Here is a 26,488-nt window from a genome sequence, read left to right as displayed (position 1 = left end):
ATTATGACTTAATCTAAAGTGCGGGTCATGCTGATGATCTTAGGTACTCAACATTTCATGAGCTTAATGTCAAGGTCACTACAAAACTATCTTCCATATTGAAAAGAGAATTCTTCCACTATGGCCATATTTTATAACTATATAGTTTTTTTCTCAACACCAAGTGTAAGAACAAAGAAAAATGAAGCCTTTGGGGAGGACGACAGAATGTACCCCTGACATTTAGCACACTCTCATTACCTACGATTTTGTAGTAATCAATACAGAGCAAAAATAATGATTTGGCAAAAATTTGTAACTTTCACATAAATCCCAAACAACTGTAAATTGTGTTACTTAGAACAATTACTTTTTTTTTCTTATTTTTCTGAAGTGAGAAGTGGTGAGGCAGAGAGACACACTCCTGCATGTGCCTGACCAGGATCCACCCAGCATGCCCACTAGAGGGTGAGGCTCTGCCCATCTGCGGCATTGCTCTGTTGCAACCAGAGCCATTCTAGCACCTGAGGAGGAGGCCATGAAGCCATCCTCAGCACCCGGGCCAACTTTGCTCCAATGGAGCCTTGGCTGCAGGAGTGGAAGAGAGAGATAGAGAGAAAGGAGGGGGGGGTGGAGCAGATGGGAGCTTCTCCTCTGTGCCCTGGCAGGGAATTGAACCCGGGACTTCCACATGCCGGGCCGATGCTCTACCACTGAGCCAGCTAGCCATGGCTAGAACACTTACTTTTAAACTCACCAAAAGTCAAAGAAACTATTTAAAAATTTAGAAATAAAACAACTCACAAACATGTTAATACTTCATTCAATTCTTTATTATCTTTGATTCTTTTTCCATTAATAAAAAGAATAACAATGATATATATGCTATGGTATAAAATTAAGAGGACTTCTATAAAATGATATGAAAAGAAATTTTCAATTATTGCTGAATGTGCCAACTCTTAATTTTAAAAATGCAAAATAAGTCAATCGATAGATGAACTTTGAAGCTGACCCATGTCCTTCTGGTTAATGATTTGCTATACCTCCTACTTAATCCTTCAGAAAAGACATTCTATATATTCACTGAAGAGTTCAGAACACCAGGACATAGGTACAGAACAGGAACATGATGAGCAGGTCACCCAATAGTCTAGTCTCACTCCTGGGTTACTACAATGAAGTCCATAGCAGCAGGCAGGGAAGGAAATGACACAATCCAATGATGTCCAGTTGTCAGAAATGCAGAACACAACTTTCCCTATGGCCTAAGGGTCAGTTGTTTAGTTAGGTACAAGGAAATACAACTGAAAAAAATCTGAAGAGGAAATAAAATATGAAAGGTATTCAGCATTTTTTACTTTTGGTGAAGTCAAATGGTTTCCACCACTGAGCAAAGTCCAGTGCTTTCTTCCTCTGATCCTCAAAGCTCTCTCGGACCCCTTTCCTCCAAAGTCTTGGTTCTATATCCAGCATCCCACCAATGATTTCCTTTTAAAGAATGAGAAAATATGAACACATGTATGTACAAATACTAAAAATAGGAATGAAACTATTTGCTTTTCTGTTACTAAACATAACACTAAGTAATTCGACAAAAAATGTTCAAATTTTACATAAATATTAGTTTCAAGTTAAAATAAAAAAATCTTGTTTTCAATTGGTCTTAACTATGCAAACCCTATAATCTTAGGAGTCCTAGCTGTGTCTCCTTGTAAGCAATTTGTCCACTTTGTTGCTTGTCAGCACATCTGCCAGACAGCAGCAAAGGGGAGGAAGAGAAAGTGAAGCTTAATTAATTGGGTCTTGCCCTGGCCGGATAGCTGAGTTCATTGGAGCATCGTCCAGAAGTGCAGAGGTTGTCGGTTCAATCCCTGGTCAGAGCATATACAGAAATTTGATGTTCCTGTCTCTTTCTCTCTCCCTTCCTCTCTTGCTGAAATCAATAAATAAATTTTTAAAATTAATTTGGTCCTTATTAGCTGCTGTGGTTTAAAGAAAAAAAATCAACAAATAATTATTAACTTTTTGTTCAACTGCAGCTAAATCTCAGGCTACCCTATACATTTATAAATCAATTTCTTGTGCTATTATCTTTTTCCAGGAATCAAAAGTATATTTTAACACTAATATAAGTAAACCAAGAATTAAAAATTATAAATCACCTTCATTTTAAAAATCACATTCCCAATCCCTAATAGAATGGACTTGATCTCCTTACTACTTTACATTATATTCTTCATGATCCTCTTCCTATGCTATTACCTAAAGAAATTAACCAAATTTATGCTGGTGAGTATCCATGCAGAAAGACAGTGGGGAGACTTGTAATGCTTAAAGAGAGGGCAGGATGGTAATATATAAAAACTCTGGACTAAGGTTCGAATTCTGCATATTCAGTCCAGCTTCGGGTGGTAAGATCTTGGACATTATCTAAGACACAGATTCTTCATCTTAACAAATATACCAAGGAGACCTACTGTGTAAAGCAGTGGTAGTCCACCTGGTCCGCCCTACCGCCCACTAGTGGGTGCTCCAGCTTTCATGGTGGGCAGTAGCGGAGCAACCAAAGTATAAATAGAAAGATAGATTTAACTATAGTAAGTTGTTTTATAAAGATTTATCTGCCAAACTTAACGAAAACCCGACATAAAGTACTTGGTAAGTAATTATTATTATATGCTTTAACTTGCTGTAACTCTGCTTTATAAATTTTATAAAGTAAAGTTACTTCCCTACTTTATAAATCACCATTACTGTGGAACTGGTGGGCCGTTAGAAAATTTTACTACTAACAGAGATACAAAAGTGGGCGGTAGGTATAAAAAGGTTGACTACCCCTGGTGTAAAGGAATTGCCAAACACTGTAAGGAATACAAAGATAACTAATATCCATTATCTGTCCTCAGAGAGCTCATAAAACAATGTTAATTAATTAATTAATTAATTAATGGATGTAGAGCTGTGGTGTGAGTCAGAATAATAACCCATTTTTCTTTTCCAAGTGAGAGGAGGGGACATGTACCTGGACCAGGATACACCTGGCAACCCCATCTGGGACCAATGCTCTGCCCATCTAGGGCCATGCTTGCAACCAAGCTATTTTTAGCACCTGAGGCAGAGGCTCTACTGAGCCATCCTCAGCACCCAGGGCCAATGTGCTTGAACCAATCAAGACATGGGTGTGGGAGAGGTAGAGAGAGAGAGAGAAAGAGAGAGAGAGACCGAGAGAGAGAGAAGGGGAAGGGGGAGGGAAGCAGATGGTCACTTCTCCTGTGTGTCCTGACCAGGAATCGAAACCAGGACATCTACACACTAAGCCTACCTACCAGGGCCTAAAAAGAAGATTCTATTCATTAAATAAATCAGGAAAAGTTTCACTGAAAAGGGAATCTCTTTCATTAAGACAGAAAAATAGAGAAGCCAATAGTCTGTAGAAGACATCAAGAGAAATGGGATAAATTTAGATTTAATGCAAGTTTCTTGGCACCAGTCCAAGTAAGCAATGTAGTTTAAGAAAGCCTAGTATGTAAACTGACCTAATACTGTCTCTATAAAACATCGTGTTTTGTGTTATGTTCACCATTTAGGACTGACTCATGTTACTAATGCAGCTGTTAATGGAAAGAGAACATTCCTTCTTACTTTCTGAACAATTGCTTAGGTAGCAGATGCAAGGGAATTCTTGGGCTCATAGGGTGTTTCTTAAAAAGCAATTTTTGGGAAAAGTAGATCAGTGATGCAATCTTAAGGAAACTTTCCTTTTAACAGTAAAACAGTATCATACAAACCATAATATATACATAATATTTGAGGGAGGGCAATCTCTCAATTAAATGTACACAAGTAAAAATAAATGATAATTTACTTCACATTTTCAGTAGAATCAAGTTTAAAAAAAAAAACCCAGAGTCATGTTCCATGACAAAATTCTGTCATCACTGAATAGCAACAGAATTTTCAGCGTAATGAAAACAAATCTCTTTCTAGTTAACTCTGGAAAAAAGTATTCTAAAAATGTCTCAAGTTTCTGTAATATGTTTCAATCATTCAAAGGTACATTTGATTTGAGGCCTCTGGTCAATCTTTTAAGGACAAGGGAATACAAGTTTTTAATCCAAACTCTGGAGTTGAGATTCCTCTTGGCATGTCCCCACTCACTGTAGAAGATGGTCGTCTAAAGGAGACGAAAGTGGGTAGGAAGAACAGGAAACCCTGGGAATTCATCAAATGTCCTCTAATTCAAAGGATGGTCTGAGCAGAAAGGCTACACTAGATTGAAGTCACTCCCAGAGCCAGCCTCTTTTGACTGCTTCAGTGGCTTATGTCATTCCAGTCCCTGATACTAATTTGCACACTACCCTGCGACTCAGTAGACACATGTAAGAACTCTACACCTAGAGGTAATCTATAGCGATGATTGGCCATTAAAAGATCTACACTCTAATATCCGCCCAGAAATGAAGTACGAAATGAGTCACACATGATTCTTGAACTCTGTGATGCTTAATTACAAATGGAGAGGTGAGATCATTTGGTCTCTAGTTTAATCAAGAGTGTATGTACTCCCGGTTCTGTCATTTATTAGCAAATGACATTGGCTAAGTTATATAATCTCTCTGCAGCTCAGTTTCTTCCTCTGTAAAATGAAAGTAACAAATCTACATGATAGAGTTGTTGTGAGAATTAGGTGAGTACTTAGAACAACACCTGTGTCAGTGTAAGCTCTCCATAAATGTTAGCAATTATTCTCAGCACAAGGCTGGTTGACACCAAAGGAAAAACACTACAGTCATTTTTGACACTGTTAACAAAACTTTGGTTCCAAGGTGACATTACTGACTGTAACCAATATTCTAGGGTAATTTATTAATAGTTTCTAGGTTGTCCCTCTAAAAATTGTATGGAACAGAACTCACCAACCTCACTATATATTGTGACCAAAGTTTTGACTTCCCTTCAAAATAAAAGTGCTACCAAATGGCTAAACACTGGGATTTTATTAAATTCGTGAACATACCTTTCCAAAGTAATGAGGGAATTTGTGTTGATCTTCAATGACATGGGCAAACCCTCCTTGGAGACCAAAGTCCACAGAGAAGTAAGGTAAGCCTTTGGGTACCTAAACAAACAGGTGAATCACATAAATACAGTATAGAATCAGAAAGTCTGCTTAATCCCTGTTCTTGCTCTGTGGCATGCACGTAATTAACTATCCCTTAAGAAGATGTATAAAATGAATTTCCAAATTTAGACTTCCTGAAGCAATGACCTAGCTTTCTAAGTAAAACATTTCATTTGGTCGCCTCTCAGCCAGCTAGCTCTTCTGAACATTCAACACTTATAATCACAACTAATTATTTTTCTATCTTTGGGAGAAACAGAAAAGGAAAGGAACAGTTAAAAAATATTTTCCTTAGACTACAAATAGAGAATAAAAATAAGCTTTCTTATATATTTCTCACAATGCAGAACAGGAAGAGGGCCTAGCTGTAATAACCAGGAATAAATATGCTGTATTACTGATTTCCTGAGATTCATCTGACTAGCCATAAGATAGAACTGAATAAGAAAGTACTAAAAAGGGAAACTTATAAAAGGATTTCTATAAAATGTTAAACTCGGTTTGTTGCTCTTATAACCACAATCCAGTATGACTAGTTTGGTAATCACAGCTATATATTTTGTAACAAATCAAATGTATTCAAATGAATATAATCAATCCTGTGCTTTCACATGTGGCCAAGCTCTCATTACAGTTAAAAGGCCTCTCCCTTCGGCTGATGCACATCAAGGGTTAACATCCGAAAAAGAGGCCAGCCTGACTGTGGGAATCTACAAACAAGAGTTACATGAAACAAAAACCCTAACTTTTAAGCTATTTGCTAGCTTCAGTTTGTACAACAATGGAACAGATTCCGACCTTCAGCTGTGCCAGCTCTGAGAGAGGTGGGACCTTCATCCACTTGTCTGAACAAACTGTGCTGAGTTCCCTCAGCGAAAAACTCTCAATTCCTCCTTTGGATTCCTTTGTTCTAGTGTTGCTTATTCCCCCCTCTCTCTCCTTATAAAACCCTGCCTGCACTAAGAGAGGGAGATGGGTTTATGAGGACAGGAGTCCTCCACCGATCCAGGCGGCCAGACCTGAATAAACCTTTTTCCTTCTAACCAGCACCTGTGTCACATAATTGGTTTACATGACAATGGGCAGCCAGACCTGCTGGTCATTGTTCTGGTTTCATACTCATACTTGGAGCGTTGTTTATAAAATCCTTGAAACTTGGCCCTGGTCGGTTGGCTCAGTGGTAGAGTGTCGGCCTGGCGTGCAGAAGTACCAGGTTCGATTCCCAGCCAGGGCACACAGGAGAGGCGCCCATCTGTTTCTCCACCCCCCCCCCTTCCTCTCTGTCTCTCTCTTCCCCTCCCGCAGCCGAGGCTCCATTGGAGCAAAGATGGCCCGGGCACTGGGGATGGCTCCTTGGCCTCTGCCCCAGGCGCTAGAGTGGCTCTGGTCACGACAGAGCGACAGCCCGGAGGGGCAGAGCATGGCCCCCTGGTGGGCGTGCCGGGTGGATCCCGGTCGGGCGCATGCGGGAGTCTGTCTGACTGTCTCTCCCCGTTTCCAGCTTCAGAAAAATACAAACAAACAAACAAACAAACAAACAATAAATAAATAAATAAATAAAATCCTTGAAACTTTATTACTATTTATCAAAGACAAACCCAAACATAATTTTTTATTAACTGGTGAGATGGATATAGCAATACTTAGTTTACCAACTTTATTTTAAATATCTCCAGGAGTAACTACAGTTGACCCTTGGACAATGCAAGAATCAGAGGCACTGACCCCACACACTTAAAAATCTGCCTGTAACTTTTGACTCCAGGAAAACTTAACTACCCTCAGTATCCGTGGGAGGTTGGCTCCAGGACCCCCCACCCCTGCCCTAGATACTATTATAAATTCCGAAAATGCTCAAATCCCCTATCATAAAATAGCGGAGATCAAGCATCCTAGAGTCAGTCACCCCTCTGCATCCACAGACTCCCAACTGCAGATCAAGAACAATACAGTAATTTAACTTAAAAATTCCACAGACAACTGGACCCACCTGGTTCAAACCTACACTCTTTATCTCACCTCCTTCCCCCGCTTCTACACACACACATACTTACATACATACACATACACACACATACATACATACACACACACACATACAAAGTATTTTAAACTCTATCTTGATTGGAAAATTTATTACTTTAGCAATTAAATAAATCTTTGCTCATGCAAGTTTTTCCTCCAAGCTCCAATCCTGTCACTAGAAATTATTCAAGTGAGTCAACTAGTAGTACTCTCTCTCTTCTCTAATCTCCTCATGCAGTCAGCATTTACTCATTTGGGCCCTGAATCACATACATGAATATGTATTTTGTATTGTGTTTTCAATAAGGCAAGAATGACATGAAGGTAGATAGCATAGAGTGGTGAAAACAAAGTGGTAATTTTGAAATGAAATATACAGCAATTAAAATTAGGGGTAATAGAGAATTGTTTACGTTATAGGAAAAGTATAGGGAAAAACAAATTAGTTTACCAAACATGTAGAGAAATGGGTTGCTATTTTGTGGCTTTGTATTTTTTTATATTTTCACATTTTTAAAATATAAACATGTGTGACCTGGATAAATAAGACAAAATAAAGACATATGGCTCTAATCGCAGCTCTGATTCTTAGAATTGTGCAACCACAGGCAAGTTATTCAACAAATCTAAGTCCTGAGAACCAGAAAGAGCTCAGAGATTTGCTGTGAGGATCAAACAGGGAAACACACATGAAGTATCGGTCCAGCGCTGGGCATACACAAGACTGCTCAACAAGACTTCCAGTTCTGTTTCCCAAACAACAGTGCTCTGTGCAAAACTGCTGGGCAAATAAAAAAGGATGAAAGGCTCCAATAGATTATTTTTGCTCCTGAAGTAGATCACCACATGTGAAATGTGAATCTGACTGGCTAAAACGTTACAGAAATAACAACTGAAGGACAGTATGAAGGGAGAGATAACTTGAGGAAGAAATTTGTGGTGACAGCACCTTGCTTTCGTTTGTATTACACTCTATGTGATAGAATAGTGCCCCCCTAAATACGTCAATAATTTAATACATTATTTGCCATGAATGTGTTACCTTATATGGCAAAAGGGACTCTGCATATGCAATTAAGTTATGAGTCTTGAAATGAGGAGATTATCTTCCACTATCCAGTGAGAGCAATGTAATCACAAAGGTTCTTGTAAGAGAGAAACAGGAGGAGAGACTTAGAGAAAGATTGGAAGATCCTATATTGTTGGCTTTAAATATGAAAGAAGGGGCCACAAACCATGGGATGCAGGTGGCCTTGAGAAGCTGGAAAAGGTAAGGAAATGGATTCTCCCCCGGAACCTCCAGAAAGAACACAGGCCTGCTGAACACCTTGATTTCAGCCCAGGGAAACGTATTTTATATCTGTGACCTCCAGAACTAAAAGACAATACATCTGTGTCGTTTTAAACCACGACGTTTGCGGTAACTTGTTACAGCAGTGGTAGGAAACTAATATACACACCAAATCTAAACACTTTACGGCATAATTGCCAAGACGGCACAACAGACTCCGCTACATTCACACAAAGAACAACGGCTGCCACGGTCCTGGTTCCCTCACTGCAAACTCACCAGAAGAGCAGAAGAGCAGTTAGCCAGTAGGCACTGAGAAGGTGCTAGTATCAAAACATACTTTTTTTTGCCTTAAACAGCCAGAAGGAAAGAAATAAAAACTTTGGTACCACTCGTGAAAGGTACCAACAGAGTTATTGTCATTGCAAAAAATAAATAAATAATTTATGGTAGAAAATAGTAGTATTTGAATTTTTCCCTTTTAAAATTCCAGATACTACTCCTGACTTCTTATAGCTGTCCTTGTGTTTGAAGGTCTCTGGGTAAATCCAAATTTTGAGGCTGATTTTCCTTAGTTAAAAAAAAAAAAAAAATCAGTCCCTAATTGTGTCAGTTTTTCACAGAATTAAATTTAAAAATCACAACATTTAAAAGTTTGGAATTCATATAAATCTCAATAAAATAGCCTTTTATAAATGACTTTCGTGTGTGTGTGTGTGACAGAGACAGAGAGGGACAGCTAGTGACAGACAGGAAGGGAGAGAGATGAGAAGCATCAATTCTTTGTTGTGGCACCTTAGTTGTTCATTGATTGTTCTCTCATATGTGCCTTGACCAGGGGCTACAGCAGAACGAGTGACCCTTTGCTTAATTTAAGCCAGTGACCTTGGACTCAAGCTGGTGAGCCTTGCTCAAATCAGGTGAGCCCACGCTTAAGCTGGCAACCTCGGGGTTTCGAACCTGGGTCCTCCGCGTCCTGGTCCGATGCTCTATGCACTGCACCACTGCCTGGTCAAGCTATGACTAATTTTCTTGATAACTTATTCAATACATCATGTCAACTCCTCTGCAATGAACATTCAGATCTGTTTCCCTAGTATATTTCCACAAACTTCACACTATACTGCAAAGATACCCAGAGAGAGTAAACAAAATGGACATAAAAAGAGAAGCTTATACTCATATAACAAGGAAAAATATAAACCAGCAAAGAATTAGAATCAACTACAAATATGGGAATCTCTACTAAAAGTCAAGAATCTACTGAGAAAAAAATAGTCACCCCATCTCAATAAGGGAAGTCAAATACTTAATGAAAACACTAAGGACATACAGCTCTGAAAAGAAGTCTAGTGAGGTTCATTTCAGAATAAAAAATTATGTTAAAATAACTCAAGACAATGTGCTTCATGCTCAAAATACTTTAATTTTTAAAAAGATATTGGAAAGCTTGTTAACCTAAAAAGTGACCTACTTTGGAATTATTCTTATAATCAAGTTCTCCTCACAATTCCATCCACATAATCACTAAATCCTAAAGCTAATAGGGACCTCAAAAAGTCACCTGACTCATTCTCCATCTGCTGTGACCCTCAGGTGCAGCACTATGTGGTGACTGAGAAAAGGCGACTGGCACTACATTTGGCTCTAGGTTGAACAAACAACTACCAGGGATCTCTATCTGTCCTTTATTTTCTATATTGGTTAAAATAGTAGAACCTGCTGGGTATTTAAGTACTTATCTACATTTTAAAAAACGAACTTACAACCTGGAATGCTGAGGCTGCCAGTTCAAAACCCTGGGCTTGTCTGGTCAAGGCACATATGGGAGTTGATGTTTCCTGCTCCTCCTCCTGTTCTCTCTATCCCTTTCCTCTCTTTCTCTTTCTAATAAAAATGGATAAATAAAATCTTTAAAAAAATAAAAAAGAAGAACTTACAATAGGTGATAGTTTTCCAATAAGAAAACTACATTTGCAGAGCAGCAAAGAAAAATGAGTTCCTTTTAACATTCGTACTTCAAAATATCTTCAACTGCCATTAAAATTGTGTTCTAAAAGAACATTTAATGGCATAGAAATTATAATATGAGAAGTGAAAAACAGGCACAAAAGTTGTTTGTACATTAGATATCTTTTTCTACAGGCTTGTAAGACAAAAGTACGTAAGAAATTTAGAAGGGTTTTTGTTTTGTATTAAAATATATTGTCTAGCTCAATTCACCAGTAAGGGAAAAGAAAAAGATCATAGAGAATATTTTACCTTTGAATTAAAAAACTATTTTCAATAATGCAATGAAATTTGAATCTTTTGACTGGGATACAATAAATATAATAAGGAATCCTATCAGTCACAAGTAGCAGGAGTCTAGCTCCCCAAAAGAAGAAACGAGAGAGCCTGGCCGGTGGTGGTGCAGTAGGTAGAGCACTGACGTGGGACACTGAGGTCCCAGGCTCGAAACCCCAAGGTTACCAGATTGAGCACAGGCTCATTCGGCTTGAGCACAGGGTCCCTGACTTGAATCCCAAGGTTGCTGCTGAGCCCAAGGTCTCTAGGTTGAGCAAGAGGTCACGACTTGGCTGGAGTCCCCTGGTCAAAGGCACATATTAAAAGCAATCAATGAGGCCCTGGCCGGTTGGCTCAGCGGTAGAGCATCAGCCTAGCGTGCGGAGGACCCGGGTTTGATTCCCGGCCAGGGCACACAGGAGAAATGCCCATTTGCTTCTCCACCCCTCCGCCGTGCTTTCCCTCTCTGTCTCTCTCTTCCCCTCCTGCAGCCAAGGCTCCATTGGAGCAAAGATGGCCCGGGTGCTGGGGATGGCTCTGTGGCCTCTACCCCAGGCACTAGAGTGGCTCTGGTCGCAACATGGCGACGCCCAGGATGGGCAGAGCATCGCCCCCTGGTGGGCAGAGCGTCGCCCCTGGTGGGCGTGCTGGGTGGATCCCGGTCGGGCGCATGCGGGAGTCTGTCTGACTGTCTCTCCCTGTTTCCAGCTTCAGAAAAATGAAACAAAAACAAAAACAAAAACAAACAAACAAACAAAAAAGCAATCAATGAACAATTAAAGTGCTGCGATTATGAGTCGATGCTTCTCATTTATCCCCCCCCCCAAAAAAAAAAAATTCTAGTGACACCTACTACTAGAACAGGAATCAGCACTTAAAAAAAACCTTATAGAAGTTTAAATTTAAATAAAATATTTTGGGGAGCTCTGCAGATCATTCAGTCTGTTGTAACTCTCACCTCTGCCCTTGTAGCATAAAACCTGCCAAAGACATATATACGCAAATGGGCTAGCTGTGTTCTACTACAACTTCATTTACACCAACAGCAACAGGCAGGATTTAGCACACAGGCTGGAGGTTCCCAAATCCTGCACTAAAATATAAGCTCCATCAAGTCAGGGAATGTCTCTGTCCTGTCCCACTATGTATGAAAACACCTAAATAGTGCCTAGTGAGTAGGAGGCACTCATTTGCAGACTAATTGCAGATTACATTTTTAACAGAAAAACAAAACAGAATTCACAATTCTATCTCTACTCCATTTAATTTATATTTCTACAAAAGAGAGAGGTCATTACAAAAGCATTCAACTTACGTGAACCTTGTATCTAAAAGCTGAACTGTAAATCAATATTAAACTATGAAAACTGGTTAAAAGACTCCCCAAAAGAATAATGAACCCGCAATCTAACTGAACTATAGTATTTTCAAGGGATATAATAAAAGACAATCTTTGCATAAAAAAGAAATAACAACAAAAAAAACAAGTTTCATATTCAAAATAAAACCTCTAGGAAAATGTGTCATTATAAGTCTAATGACAAGAAAGCCACTCTCACACTTGTCCCGCTGAGGCTGCGAAGCCCATGGAAGGGACTCTGTGGCAGTCTGACGCTGTCACGGCCAATTACAGGGACGGACATACAATGGCAAAGGGCCAGAAGGTCAGGAATAAACATTCAAATAAGCATTGGAACAAATATGCATTTGCTAGATCAAGCAGAATGAAAAAAATTTCTTCTTTATTTGTAGCCAAATGGTCTTTCTCAAATAAAAATGTGGAAATTAATGAAGATTCATAACACTAGGGAAATTTCTTATAATAGAGAAAAAAATATACTTACAGATTTTCTAATATCTTTTGAAGAGAGATCAATCAATTTCTTGTTCATAGACCATTCCTCATCAGATTCCATTATGGCTTTCTAAAAAAAATAGCCAATGTTAATGAAAAGCAATATATATGCAAATCAGTGAAATAGTTTAAAAATCAAATAATACAATAATACAATAAATTAATAACAGGCTATATTATACATGGTAAGGCATTTTGAATGGAAAGGCTTTAACTTTTGTTATTTAAAATGGGAACTTCTTGATTTTTAAAAATTCTATCTTTAGCCAAGATAGATTTTTCTCATTCTTACCTCTTGTTCGGAATTTAACTTCAGCTCAATTTTATATGCAAAAACAATCCTTAAATTAGACCAAGCAATTTAACGTATATAATTTTGGAACATAAAAGATGACAAATTCCTTAATCCACTCATAGACAACTACTCAAATAAATACACTAACATTGCTCTTCTTCCAAATATGAAAAGAGTAATTTATATGCTTTCTAGCAACCAGATAGTTGAACTCTTTCTGGCCATACAATAAAGTAAAAGTGCAGGGGAAACAACACAGAAATGGCATTATAAGGCTTTCTAGGCTAAGCAAAATGACTAGTATTTAGGGTAAAGAAAGGTTTAAAAGAAAGTCCAGAGAGAAGAGTATAAAAAAATCTCAGTTTTGTACAGCAGGGGTCAGGAACCGTTTTGGCTGAGAGAGCCATAAAATGCCACATATTTTAAAATGTAATTCTGTGAGAACCATACAATGACCCATGTATTTTACACCTTATCCAATAAAACTTTGGTGCTGTCCCAGAGGACAGCTGTGATTGGCTCCAGCCACCCGCAACCATGAACATAAGCGGTAGGAAATGGATTGTAATACATGAGAATGTTTTATATTTTTAACATTATTATTATTTTTATTAAAGATTTGTCTGCGAGCCAGATGCAGCCATCAAAAGAGCCACATCTGACTCGCGAGCCATAGGTTCCCGACTTCTGTTGTACAGTATTATTATTAATAAAGAAAATTTTAATGATAAAGTTAACATTCAAATAAACACAATTTAAATACATCAGATATACTGTTGTTCCCTATTTAAAAGGCATGGGTTGCTTGGGTTGACACTATAGTGTAGCACATTCTATATAAAATTGAAGCCAGATCTAATAAATGCATCTGTAATTATCATACGGTATGCTCTATACCTCAATGCCCATAGTCAAAATCACCTAATACTATATTTAGGAAGAACCAAAAAAACCCCAAAAAAACCACACAGCCACTGAAGAACATCAGTATAATAATCTCATTCTTAACTGATTTTCTTTAACATATGACTGACACAGATTTTGAGATTACCTGGCTTATCCTCTTATACTTTAATAGCATAATTATTCTAATCAAATTTTCAGATTTTTAAAAAACTGTCTAGAGAGAAAGTGGATTTTTACCTTCTCACTAACCTTAAAAACTTTTATAACCCTTTTTACTAGAATTTACAGTTTACATTAATGAACTTTACCATCCTATACTGTCTAAACACTGCATCTGTAAGTCTTCCAACACCACCTCACAAAATGTTACCTCCTTTTTTCATTGTGCATGCTACTACTCCACATATAATTCTACATTTATATATTTACATTAGCCTATAAACTCCATTGTGTTCAGGTCAGCATCAAACACATGCTATTTAGTAAAAGTTGCTTGAATATTATAATGACACTTAGTTAAGAACTCTAATCATTTACTATATATCCAAAACTGTGTGTCAAGGTTAGATATTAGTTTCTTTGTACAGATAGCATAATGAGGTATTAAAACTAAAACAGCAATAACTTGTCTCAGCAACTACTACTTGTTTTCTAGAGTTCTGACTATAATTTTGACCTGGAAGTACCCAAGATTAAATTCTGATTTTTTATTTGAGAAATGAGAAACTGAAATAGTAATTATATATTTGACAGTATATTCACACTTATAATAAAGCATGCTTTTAAAGGCTAAAATCCCAAATTTCTTTCTACACAATTTTATACAGAACTTTTTATGCTCTATTTATATAATATAAAATTTCATTTACGTATACTGGACAAAAAATACAAAAATATAGATAACTGTATTCATAAAACAGCACTGTAGCAAAATATAAGTATGCATGTAAACTATAAATACCTTAAAATAGATGGGAGCCATGTCACCCACTTCCTTCGGGAGAGGAATGCATTCATAGACCATGTGATGCTGCTTCTTCATGCTCACATTCGTTTCTAAAAATACGCAATCCAATCCTTTAACTTCAAACATCTTTACCAATGATCTTCTGAACACCTGAAGAAAGGAAACAGCTTAGATAAATAAAGCACTTAGACAAGATTCAAGTACAATGAATTCTCCTTAAAAATAAAAAACATATAGTAAATTGTATCTGGACTTGGTCATGTTACTTTCTAAATCCACTACATAATTTCACAGATTTAAGCAACATTTTTTAAAAACTGAAACCATGCTGCATAGTCTCATATATATATATATACATATATATATATGTATATATATATATATTAAATGGACCCAATAAACTAAGAAAAGGAAGAGATAAAAGAAAATTCAGGTAGTAAAATATGCAGAACTGACAGTGAAATCATAGAAAAATATCCATAGTGAAAACAGGTGCTCTGAGCAGGTAGGCATCCTTAACTTCAGTAACAGACAAACAGGACTCACTGCCAACTGCTTCCTTATGCTCATAGCATCTCTATTCGCTGGTTCCCTTCTAAGTCTGCTGACCCTTCTCTTGTAACCTTGTATATCCAAGCAACCCCCATTTTTACATATAATCCAGTCATACCACATATATGATAATCAAATATAATAAGAGAAAAGAGTGTCTTCTTTTCCAAATAACTCATCATTATTATAAAATGCTTTTTTAAAAATGTTTGTTTATCCACTTATTTCACACTCCTGGACCTGAGGGAAAGCTGTTGGTAGAGAAGTTAAGATACAGAGTCTGCAATGTTAACATGTTTTCACAGGACACCCCTCACTGTAGAGGATAGCACTAGGGATTAGAAGAAAGGGGAGCAGCATGGAGACCAGGAGCCAAAACCAACTCTCCCCACAGCACCGTTTGTAAATCCCCAGAGTCTGAGAATTACAAATTCAAACTGAGCCTTATAGAGTGTTATGCAAGTATATTTGTCTAAGGAGGAGAATGAAACACTTTTTATTTAGCTTTTGTCCACTTGATTTATACCTTTTTAATATTTTAGTTAAAATTATCTTATTATGATAATGGATCACATGTAGAAATAATACCAAGCAATCCCATGTACCCTTAACCCACTTTCCCCCAATGGTAACATTTTACAAAACCACACACAACCGAGATATTAATATAGATGCGGTCAAGACACTGGGCGATTCCAGCACTACGAGGATGCCTCCTGCTGCCCTCTTTTCTACTCACACTCCCCTGCCACCTTTCTTAAACCTTGGCAACCAATTTGTTCTCGATTTCTTTAATTTTGTCATTTCAGAAGTGTTATATAAGCCCTGGCTGGTTGGCTCAGTGGTAGAGCGTCGGCCTGGCGTGCAGGAGTCCCGGGTTTGATTCCCGGCCAGGGCACACAGGAGAGGCGCCCATTTGCTTCTCCACCCCTCCCCCTCTCCTTCCTCTCTGTCTCTCTTCCCCTCCCACAGCGAGGCTCCATTGGAGCAAAGATGGCCCGGGCGCTGGGGATGGCTCTGTGGCCTCTGCCTCAGGCGCTAGAATGGCTCTGGATGCAACAGAGCGGTGCCCCAGAGGGGCAAAGCATCGCCCCCTGGTGGGCATGCCGGGTGGATCCTGGTCGGGCACATGCGGGAGTCTATCTGACTGCCTCCCCGTTTCCAGCTTCAGAAAAATGGAAAAAAAAAAAAAAGAAGAAGTGTTATATAAATGGGATCACGTAATCCTTTAAAGTCAACACTTTTCACTCCGCATAATTCTTTGGAGATTCAACCAGGCTGCTCTTGAGACACTGCTACAAGTTCAGGTTCCCCACTCGGCCTGTGCTGATGGCCAAAAAGGAAAGAGGCTACTTGTCACTGCTGGGTAGGGGGTGACACTCTGGGTTCCCACCAGGTTTCTAATGACCACTTACTATTGAGCACTCACCAATTTTCTGTTTTCCACTCATTATTATAAAATAAAAGTAGGTTAAAAAAATCAAATAATTGTAATTTGAGGAGAACTAGAAAGATACTTAGGTAAGCAACAGATACGGGATTTACTTTTTATTTCTGACTGCAGCAATAGAATTAAGTTGAATGCAGTCTCTTTAGACACTCTATTGTTAAATTCAAAGTCTTTCCCTAATAATGTAAGGGACTGCTGATGTCTCAGCTATAATCTCATTATAGGTGATTGATAGATAAATCATTATAGATGATTATTTCCTCTTAAAAATTTTGCTTTAGATATTCTACTTTATAAAAATCACATTAATATATAAAGCACATACAATGGAAGACAATTATGACAAATAATAAAATATAAAGTGTTGGTATAGATATCTATACACTAAAACTAATCATTCAAATTTTATAGTCGCTGTGCCTCCAATTTGATTTGTGCAGATAAAAATGCTTCCCCAGAAGGCTGTGTTATCGAAACTCTTTCATTTTCCTCTCCTGGGGAAACAAGAAGACTAATTTCCCAGCCTCTCTGGGACTTGGGTGAGATCATATTTAGCTCTGAGCAATCAATGTGTGCAGAAATGGTATGTACCACTTGTGCGCTGAAGCAGTTCAGAGGCACTATGCCTTCTCATGTTCATTTCCTTCCTATCCAGGAGCTGAAAGAAAAGGACTCCACTGCAGGAGCGAGCCTTCTCAGGGAAGGAGCTTGGATGCCCAAATCACGGCTGACAGGCAATCTGCCTTAGAGAACTGGCTGTCCAATCCATAGTAAACTATGGGATAAGAAATTAACCTTTGCTGTCTCAAGGTACTCCAAGTTAGGTTTTACTTGCAACAGAATTGAAGAGAAATAAGATGAGCAACTCACTGACATCAGTGATGTGACTAAAGTTGCTGATGAACAAGAAAGTGACAAGAGTTGACTTTCTAATCAACTGTGTATCACAAATAGTCATGTGAACGTAACTAGTACTACATGCACAAAACTAGAAACAAACAATACTAGAGTGACACTATATATTTGAAAACCAAACATTTTTGAAGGGAAGAAGTGAATAAAAAGCAGCAACAATAAAAATTTAGATGACACAAGAATTATCTCACAAACTTCCTTCACCTTTATTCATAAATAATCCTTTCCTGGTTTGACTATTGGAAGTAGTGAAGACAGACTCAAGATGTCATGGATTAGAAATGAAATTCAGAAGTACTTAATCAGTGATGATACAAGAATAGTTTGATATTATAAAGTACATAAACATCATGCTAATAGCTTCAAGGAGGATATTCATACAATTTAAGGACTTCTCTATGCATATAAGACTTTAATTTTAAAATTAGCTTAGTTTAACAGTATAATTTAAGGTTATCAACTCCATTAAAGCAGGATTCCCCTCAAATTCAATATAATACACTATACATATTTAAATATTATTTATTTCCATAGTTATATGAAAACTAAATGGTGAAGAAAGACTTTTAATTCATTATCATAAGACACCAAACTATTTTATACTTCAGAGCTACAGAGATCCCAGGGTATAGGGATAACATAAAATTTCTATATCCCTAGTATAAAATACTTCATCATTTGGATAATCACTATTTTCCACATTTCTAAACTAAGATTACTCACCTAATTACCATTCCTCATTCAGTTAACAAGCCTGGACTAAAATACCTTACAATATATTTAAGTAAACTATACGACTGGATGTTATCATTCTTATCACATATCAAGTCATATTACCAAAAAATCAAGTAGATATAAGCAAACAATTTTAAAATGAAAATTATTTTCTTTAAACATATCAAAGCTATCATGTATATTAATACTATTGTTTATTCAAGTTTTCTAAACAGAACATGTCTAAACTTATCCAAAAATAATTGTTATGAGATAGAACATACACAGTTAACTATTTCCTTCACAGAGTAACCCCTCACAAAAGACACTAATTTTTAAAACTACTAGAACAAAGAATGAGAGAAAACACACTGAAAATCAGCTCACCCAGGATTATCTGCCTTAAACAGTAAAAGCTGTTTAACCTGGCTGGTGTATGGGGAGGGGACTTAGCAGGGATAGTAAAGAAGAAAGCCAAGCTGCAGAATCCTCAAAAGGCTCAGGAACTGGCAGCACCAGGTAACGGGAGTAGAGAACATGTGGTGAAGAACAGATGGCTTATGTGTCTTTCGAATAAGCAATGAACATGCCAGAGACCCTCCTCCACACCATCAGAACACTAGGTTTATCCTTTGGAGAAGGCAGCTGGGCTGGGAAAGCCAGATAACTAAGAATATACAATCTGAAAACAGGGACTATAGGAAATGTTCCATAATGTTCTTAAATGTTCAACATTCTGCCACCCAGCCTTCTTCCCCGAGACTCAGCTCCCAGAACACTGGCAAACTGGCTTAAATGCTCTAGGCAAGAGATTAAAAGGTTCTTCTAGAGGTTTGAACCGACTCCAAGAAAAAGACCTAAATAAAGGTACCAATACTGGAGGTTTCCCGTGAAACAGCCTCATCATATCACACCATAATGGATCGACCCCACCACCACAGTGCTAATTTGGATATTTTTAAAGTGGACCTATGGTGTCTGACTAGAACATATGTTCAAGCACACTTGTCAAATTGGTAAAAATAAATTTAAAGTAGATAGAGTTTCACTACATATTCAACAAAACTATGAAATATTCATTCAAAATTTGTGATTATTCCCATATGCTCTGCTGAAACTTATCTTCACATTTTATTAAATATAAAATCTAATTAAATCTATTAAATCTAAAATTAAATTTAAATATTACTAGAGGATGGTAAAAAAAATAAATCACTTGAAAGAAATGGCTTCTGTACATATTTGCAAACAATATATTCTGCTAAATCTAATCACTTTTAAAATGAATGATCAGAAGGATGGTCACCAGGGCATAATTTGAGTTTTTAGGCATTCTTGAAAGTAAAAACAAAAGTCGAAAAAGTAATATTCCTTTCAGCTAGAATTCCCCTGTTTTATTCATTTACTAACTTACAGTAATTTATAAATTTATTTTATCACATACAAAAAAAGAACTACAAAGCAATTATTTACATAGAACAATTGGCTTTTCCTCCCTCGCTCAATTTTCTGAAATGCTTACAAAATCTCCTAAATTATAACGTAATCTGTACTAGAATATACCATACCATTGGCAGAATAAATGAATGCTTTTGTCTGCATTTCTCACAACACTTGGATTATCTTATACTCATGTACTCAGTGTATGTTGTACTGAATAAATTTCTTCTTTATCCAACTTGATGTTTCTTTATCAAATAGCTTAATTTCTTACGGAAATATAAAACACACACGTTTGATTCTCATATTACTTAAAGTCTTCTTGGCACTGTGTTTTGCTCTAAGTTAAATCAGTCTTGCATATATAAATTTTAAGAAAATTTTAATTTAATCATTTTATAGAGGAGAAAGAGAGAGAGAGTGTGTGTGTGTGTGTGTGAGAGAGAGAGAGAGAGGGAGAAAGAGAGAGAAAGGGGAGAAGAGCAGGAAGCATCAACTCCCATATGTGCCTTGACAAGTGCAGGGTTTTGAACCAGCGACCTCAGCGTTCTGGCTGCATATATAAATTTTTAAAAAGCATTTGATAAAAGTCCCAAAATCATTCTGAAAACTAAATCTGCATATTTTCCACTTTAAATTATTTACTGCATTGGCATCCACTACTGAGGGAAAAAAACAACAAATTTTCACATCAAATAGTTTATTTGTCCACAATCTAACCTGTATCTAAGATAATCTGAAATCATCTTACCTTTTGGCTGTAATTTACTATTTTATTGTGATAATAATTATCTCATATTACACAAACGCACAGATTAGAAATTTTACATTGGTTCTTTGTTCTGTTTTTTTTTTTAACAGAGACAGAGAGTCAGAGAGAGTGACAGACAGGGACAGACAGACAGGAATGGAGAGAGATGAGAAGCATCAATCATTAGTTTTTTGTTGTAACACCTTAGTTGTTCATTGATTGCTTTCTCATATGTGCCTTGACGGGGGGGGGGGGGGGGGGGGCTATAGCAGACCGAGTAACCCCTTGCTCGAGCCAGCGACCTTGGATCCAAGCTGGTGAGCTTTGCTCAAACCAGATGACCTCGGGGTCTTAAACCTGGGTCCTCCGCACCCAGTCTGATGCTTTATGCACTGTGCCACTGTCTGGTCAGGCTTACATTGGTTTTTTAAAAGTAAAAATAATTACTTTGTCACAGATCAGATAGTAAACAAAAGCTTTCAGCTGCATATGTGAAACTAGTATGTTACATGGCAGTATATCTCAATTAAAAAAACTTTTTTTTTTTTTTGTATTTTTCTGAAGCTGGAAACGGGGAGAGACAGTCAGACAGACTCCCGCATGCGCCCGACCGGGATCCACCCAGCACGCCCACCAGGGGCAATGCTCTGCCCACCAGGGGGCGATGCTCTGCCCCTCCAGGGTGTCGTTCTGCTGCGACCAGAGCCACTCTAGCGCCTGGAGCAGAGGCCGAGGAGCCATCCCCAGTGCCCAGGCCATCTTTGCTCCAATAGAGCCTTGGCTGCGGGAGGGGAAGAGAGAAACAGAGAGGAAGGAGGGCGGGGGCGGAGAAGCAAATGGGCGCTTCTCCCATGTGCCCTGGCCGGAAATCGAACCCAGGTCCCCTGCTCGCCAGGCCGACGCTCTACCGCTGAGCCAACCGGCCAGGGCCTAAAATAACTTTTTAAAAGACTTCACAGCATGTAACGGATCATGGTGAAAACATCCTGATCCACAGATATGCACAACTATGGAAATGTATACAAATGTTTAAGTTCGGAAAGTTAAAATCATTAGATGGAGGTATAAAAGCAATTGGGAGTTATCACAATAGTTTGTAAAAATTGCTCACAAGCATTACAATTAAAATGAACACTATCATGCTGACCTGAATTTCCTCCCAGATGTCTTCATCCAATAAGGTAGCTGCTCTATGGTGCTGCAAAGGGACAATCAGGCAGTGACCCTCGGTAAGAGATCGAAAGTTGGGTAAACATAAAAAAACCTGTGGGGGGAAAATTACAAATGTGAAATGTTATTGCTATCTATTCTCAGTTGTGATAGATGAGCCCTTGATAGGGGATTATGGCTAACATTTAATAAAGTATACTTGCTTATAAGCAATATATTTTATTTTAATACTTTTTAAGATATTTAATATCTTAAAAATATTTTAAAATCCATGAAGATAGCTTTTAATTAACTGGAAGTTTATAGCACAAGTTTCTGTTTTAACTGTTATATATAAAAGATTACTTACCCAAGGGCAGAATGAATGACACTTTATCCTTAATCTGAGAAAGCTGTATGTTTTCAAAGCCCTTGACATAATTTTACAAGAATTGAAAAACATATAGCATGATAATAGCAGAGATGTCTAATGCTTGTAAATTCAGGCCTTCTTTCTCTCATAGGCTGGGAGAAGAGAATTAACCCAACTAAGAGAAAGAAAAGAACCTCTGTATAGCTTTACTTCCCTGGCCAAATTCTATTTATTGACATTCATGTTTTACCTACAAGCCAGTGCTACTTTTTCATTATCAACTATCTTTTTAAAAAATGGGTCAATTAGTATGTATACAGTGAGCAAAAGGTATTCATGAGGAGCATAAATAATATTCTGCAAAGGGCTTGAGCTTATTTTGTTAGTTTGTTGACAGACAATATTTATTTAAATAATGCAAAAATTTTAAACTGCTGAGAAAGGACAAAGTAGAAGTAGACATAAATATTTACCTGAATTTATAGTAAAATCACAACCTTATTCAAAATTAAAAACAATACTAGTGATTCACTAACTGTAACAAATTTACTATGCTAATATAACAACACAGGAAACTGGGTGTGAGTTATATGGACATCTGTGTTCTCTTCTCTATTTTTCTATAAAATCGACAACTGTTCTAAAAAACAAAGTAAAAAAAATTAAGTCGATTTTTTTAAAGTAAAGCATAGTCCAAAGTCCAGGGCCTTTTACCCACTATCCAATGCTGCCCTAAAGAGCAGAGTCATGCCAAATATGAGCTTCATACCATTTAGATATTTACACTCACTCTAAAAAGGTTTTGAGAACCATGGGTCATGGGGACCTTGAGAAAAAAAATACTTGAAACGCAGTATAAGAGAACACAGACTCCTTAGGAATCTTATAAATAAGAGTATGAAGAAAGAGGCAAATCTACAAATATTACTAAATTGTTTCCTTAGAACAATAAATGCCATATTTCTTACCTTAATACCTATTGCAACAATAAGATGCTTGGGAAACTGAGAGCTGTCAAAACAATACAGGCATTTTTCCATTTGGGCAGCAAGACTCCGGTGATCAGCAATAGCTCTTTTCCTCTGGTTCTCTTCCTCTTCACCAAAACGTCCTCTCTCAGCTGCTTTGGAGACAAACATGTCATCCAGAGTATAATAGTCTCCATCTGTTCTCCCCATAAACTGAAAAATCAAAGAAACAGTGGTGGGAAATAGAAGGTAGAAGTTCAGATCTTACTGTACTGGAGCATACTCAACTCATATCTGTGAGTTCTATGATAAAATTCTTACATTAAAAAAAAAGAGAGAGCCCTGGCCGGTTGGCTCAGCGGTAGAGCGTCGGCCTAGCGTGCGGAGGATCCGGGTTCGATTCCCGGCCAGGGCACACAGGAGAAGCGCCCATTTGCTTCTCCACCCCTCCGCCGCGCTTTCCTCTCTGTCTCTCTCTTCCCCTCCCGCAGCCAAGGCTCCATTGGAGCAAAGATGGCCCGGGCGCTGGGGATGGCTCTGTGGCCTCTGCCCCAGGTGCTAGAGTGGCTCTGGTCGCAACATGGCGACGCCCAGGATGGGCAGAGCATCGCCCCTGGTGGGCAGAGCGTTGCCCCTGGTGGGCATGCCGGGTGGATCCACCCGGGCGCATGTGGGAGTCTGTCTGACTGTCTCTCCCCGTTTCCAGCTTCAGAAAAATGAAAAAAAAAAAAAAAAAAGAGAGAGAAAGAAAACATGGTTAAAATTTAAGCCCTTTAAGGGTCAATCCATCATCATCATCGCCATCGCCATCAGCTAAAGTGTACTCAGTAATTACTATGTGCAATTCTACTATTTGATTGTTTTACACTCCTATGAAAAGGAGACCATTCTCTTTTTTATTTAATAGATGAAGAAACTGAACCACATAGAACCATTTTCATCTTAAATGAGCGTATACTCTATATAAAACATTTTTCAACTATATCTCTAGGTGACTTTCCACACCTCCCCCAACATAAACTGCAGTCAGGGTGATGTTTTTATAACACAAAACACAATGTCCCTGATTAAAATCCTCGAAGAGCTCTACACATTGTGGACAGAATGAAGTTCAAACTCTGTTTTTGGCCTGCTAAATCACAGACATAGAAGGGCAGAATGGTTAAAAGCCTTCACTCTATAGTCAAAATGACCATGGTAAAATTCTACTGCCTGTCTGTGTAACCTTGCACAAGTTATTTGATCTCTCTGTGCTCTTTCTATGCTTTATTTCCTCATTTTACAATGATCATAACAATATTATCTGTCTAAAGGGTTATCTCACTTAATCCTCACAATACATACCTGGCACACAGTAAGAACTCATAATGTGAGCCAGCCACTATTATTATTACAGATCGCTTTGTGATCTGGAATTGATAAGCTCTCTAGTCATATCTGATCACAAACCTACACAAACTCGATGCTCCAGCCACCCTATTCATATGCCCAAAAGCACTGTTAAGTTCAATCTTCCCACTTACCACTCTCTGACCAATTTTGCCATTCTGTTCTACTCATATTTCAATCTGAGACTTAGATTTAGTTGTCACCTCTATGAAATAACTTTTTTCGATCTTCTAAGCTCCTTCAGTACTATACTCCCATCTGTCTTGTGATGACCACCATGTACCATAATTGTTCGTTAATTTGTGGTTTTGTTTCCATTAGACTAAGTTTAAGTTCTACTTAGTCTACACTAAGTACCAAAAAGAAAACTACCTTTTATCAACTACAAAGCAATAGCAAAATGCTTCAATCTTAGCAAATATTTTAAAAGATTTGAAGAATGCTGGAGTGGCTCTATTCATGTCAGAGAAAGTAGATTTCAAAGCAAAGAATAATGTGAAGGATAAAGGTCATTACATAATGATAACAGAGTCATACCATCAAGAGGACATAACAGTCCTAAAGCCTATGTACCCAATAAAAGATTTTCAAAATATACGAAGCAAAACTTGACAGAATTGCAGGAGAAATAGAACAATTCACAATTATAGTCAGATATTTAAACAACGTTTGTTTCAAAAATTTATAGAACAAGTAGAAAATCACTAAGGATACAGAAGACTTGAATAAACTATCAACCAAGTTGACCTAACACTGACAGAAATTCTATCCAAAATCGGCAGACGACACACTCTTCTCAAGTGCACACAGAACATTTACCAAGATAGATGACATTATTGACCATAACACAAGTCTCAATAAATGTAAAAAGATTCAAGTAACAAAGTATATACACTGAACACAATGGAATTAAATTAGAACTCAAGATATTTGGAAAACTGCCACTATTTAAACACTACCTAGCACATTTTCAAATAACCCATGGATCAACAATAACACACACACAAAAAAATAGTATGTTGAATTAACAAAAAAAAGCAACATATGAGAATATGTGGAATGTTGCTAAAGCAGTATTTCCAGGGACAATTAAAGCACTAAACATCTATTTTAGAAAACAAGAAAGGCCTCAAATCAATTAAGGTCAAATTCCACCATAAAAAACTAGAAATCCTGGTCAGATAGCTCAGATGGTTAAAGTACAAGTTCGATCCCCACTTAGGGCACATACAAGAATCAACCAATGAATGCATAAATAAATGGAACAAATTGATTCAACCAATGAATGCATAAATAAATGGAACAAATCGATGTTTCTCTCTCTCTCTTTACCTCTTTCTAAAAATCAATAAAGAATTTTTTAAAGAATAAAAAATAATTTTAAAATGAGAAAAAAGGAGAAAATGAAACAAAATGTAAACAGAAGAAAATTTCTAAAATATCATTGAGAGAATCAGGTAAAAAGATAAATTAGTTAGTTATTTCCCAGAACACATTAGCTTCCTTGTCCATACAAGGAATTTATTTTTATTTTCTTTTTCTCCATATTAATCCTTGTATATCTCTTTATTCTTTCAGGTTTGCCTATTTATATAAACTGTACTAACTTTCAAATTATTATTTTAACTTCAGATCTGTATCTCAACTATAATATATTACACTTTGAAAAATATCAGAACTGATCTTTCTCTTTTTAAAAATTTTGTATTTATTGATACTAGAGAGAAAGAGACAGAAATATTGATCTGTTACTGAATGTGCCCTGACCAAGGATTGAACGTGCAACCTTTGCATATCTGGATAATGTTCTAACCCAGGGGTAGTCAACCTTTTTATACCTACTGCCCACTTTTGTATCTCTGTTAGTAGTAAAATTTTCTAACCGCCCACTGGTTCCACAGTAATGGTGATTTATAAAGTAAGGAAGTAACTTTACTTTATAAAATTTATAAAGCAGAGTTACAGCAAGTTAAAGCATATAATAATAATTACTTACCAAGTACTTTATGTCAGATTTTCGCTAAGTTTGGCAGAATAAATCTTTATAAAACAACTTAC

The 26,488-nt window shown here is 37.4% G+C and overlaps 1 protein-coding gene across 1 annotated transcript in view; it reads right to left on the bottom strand.

Moving 5' to 3' along the window:
• Positions 1-802: 802 nt before the first annotated feature.
• CWF19L2 (CWF19 like cell cycle control factor 2) overlaps positions 803-26,488 on the bottom strand; it is a 120,992-nt gene continuing 95,306 nt past the window's right edge. Inside the window, exons 13-18 of the mRNA XM_066247570.1 lie at positions 23,042-23,254; positions 21,699-21,815; positions 14,724-14,879; positions 12,551-12,631; positions 5,000-5,101; positions 803-1,470 (exon numbers count right to left, since the gene is read on the bottom strand). Of these exons, the coding sequence (XP_066103667.1) occupies positions 1,327-1,470; positions 5,000-5,101; positions 12,551-12,631; positions 14,724-14,879; positions 21,699-21,815; positions 23,042-23,254 (813 nt within the window). The 3' untranslated portion in view covers positions 803-1,326. The remainder of the gene's footprint in view (positions 1,471-4,999; positions 5,102-12,550; positions 12,632-14,723; positions 14,880-21,698; positions 21,816-23,041; positions 23,255-26,488) is intronic.

The sequence above is a fragment of the Saccopteryx bilineata genome, chromosome 1 (assembly GCF_036850765.1).
Source record: "Saccopteryx bilineata isolate mSacBil1 chromosome 1, mSacBil1_pri_phased_curated, whole genome shotgun sequence".
Classification (NCBI taxonomy): Eukaryota; Metazoa; Chordata; class Mammalia; order Chiroptera; family Emballonuridae; genus Saccopteryx; species Saccopteryx bilineata.
Note: the sequence above shows the minus strand (reverse complement) of the source record. Positions and strands in the feature narration are given on the sequence as shown.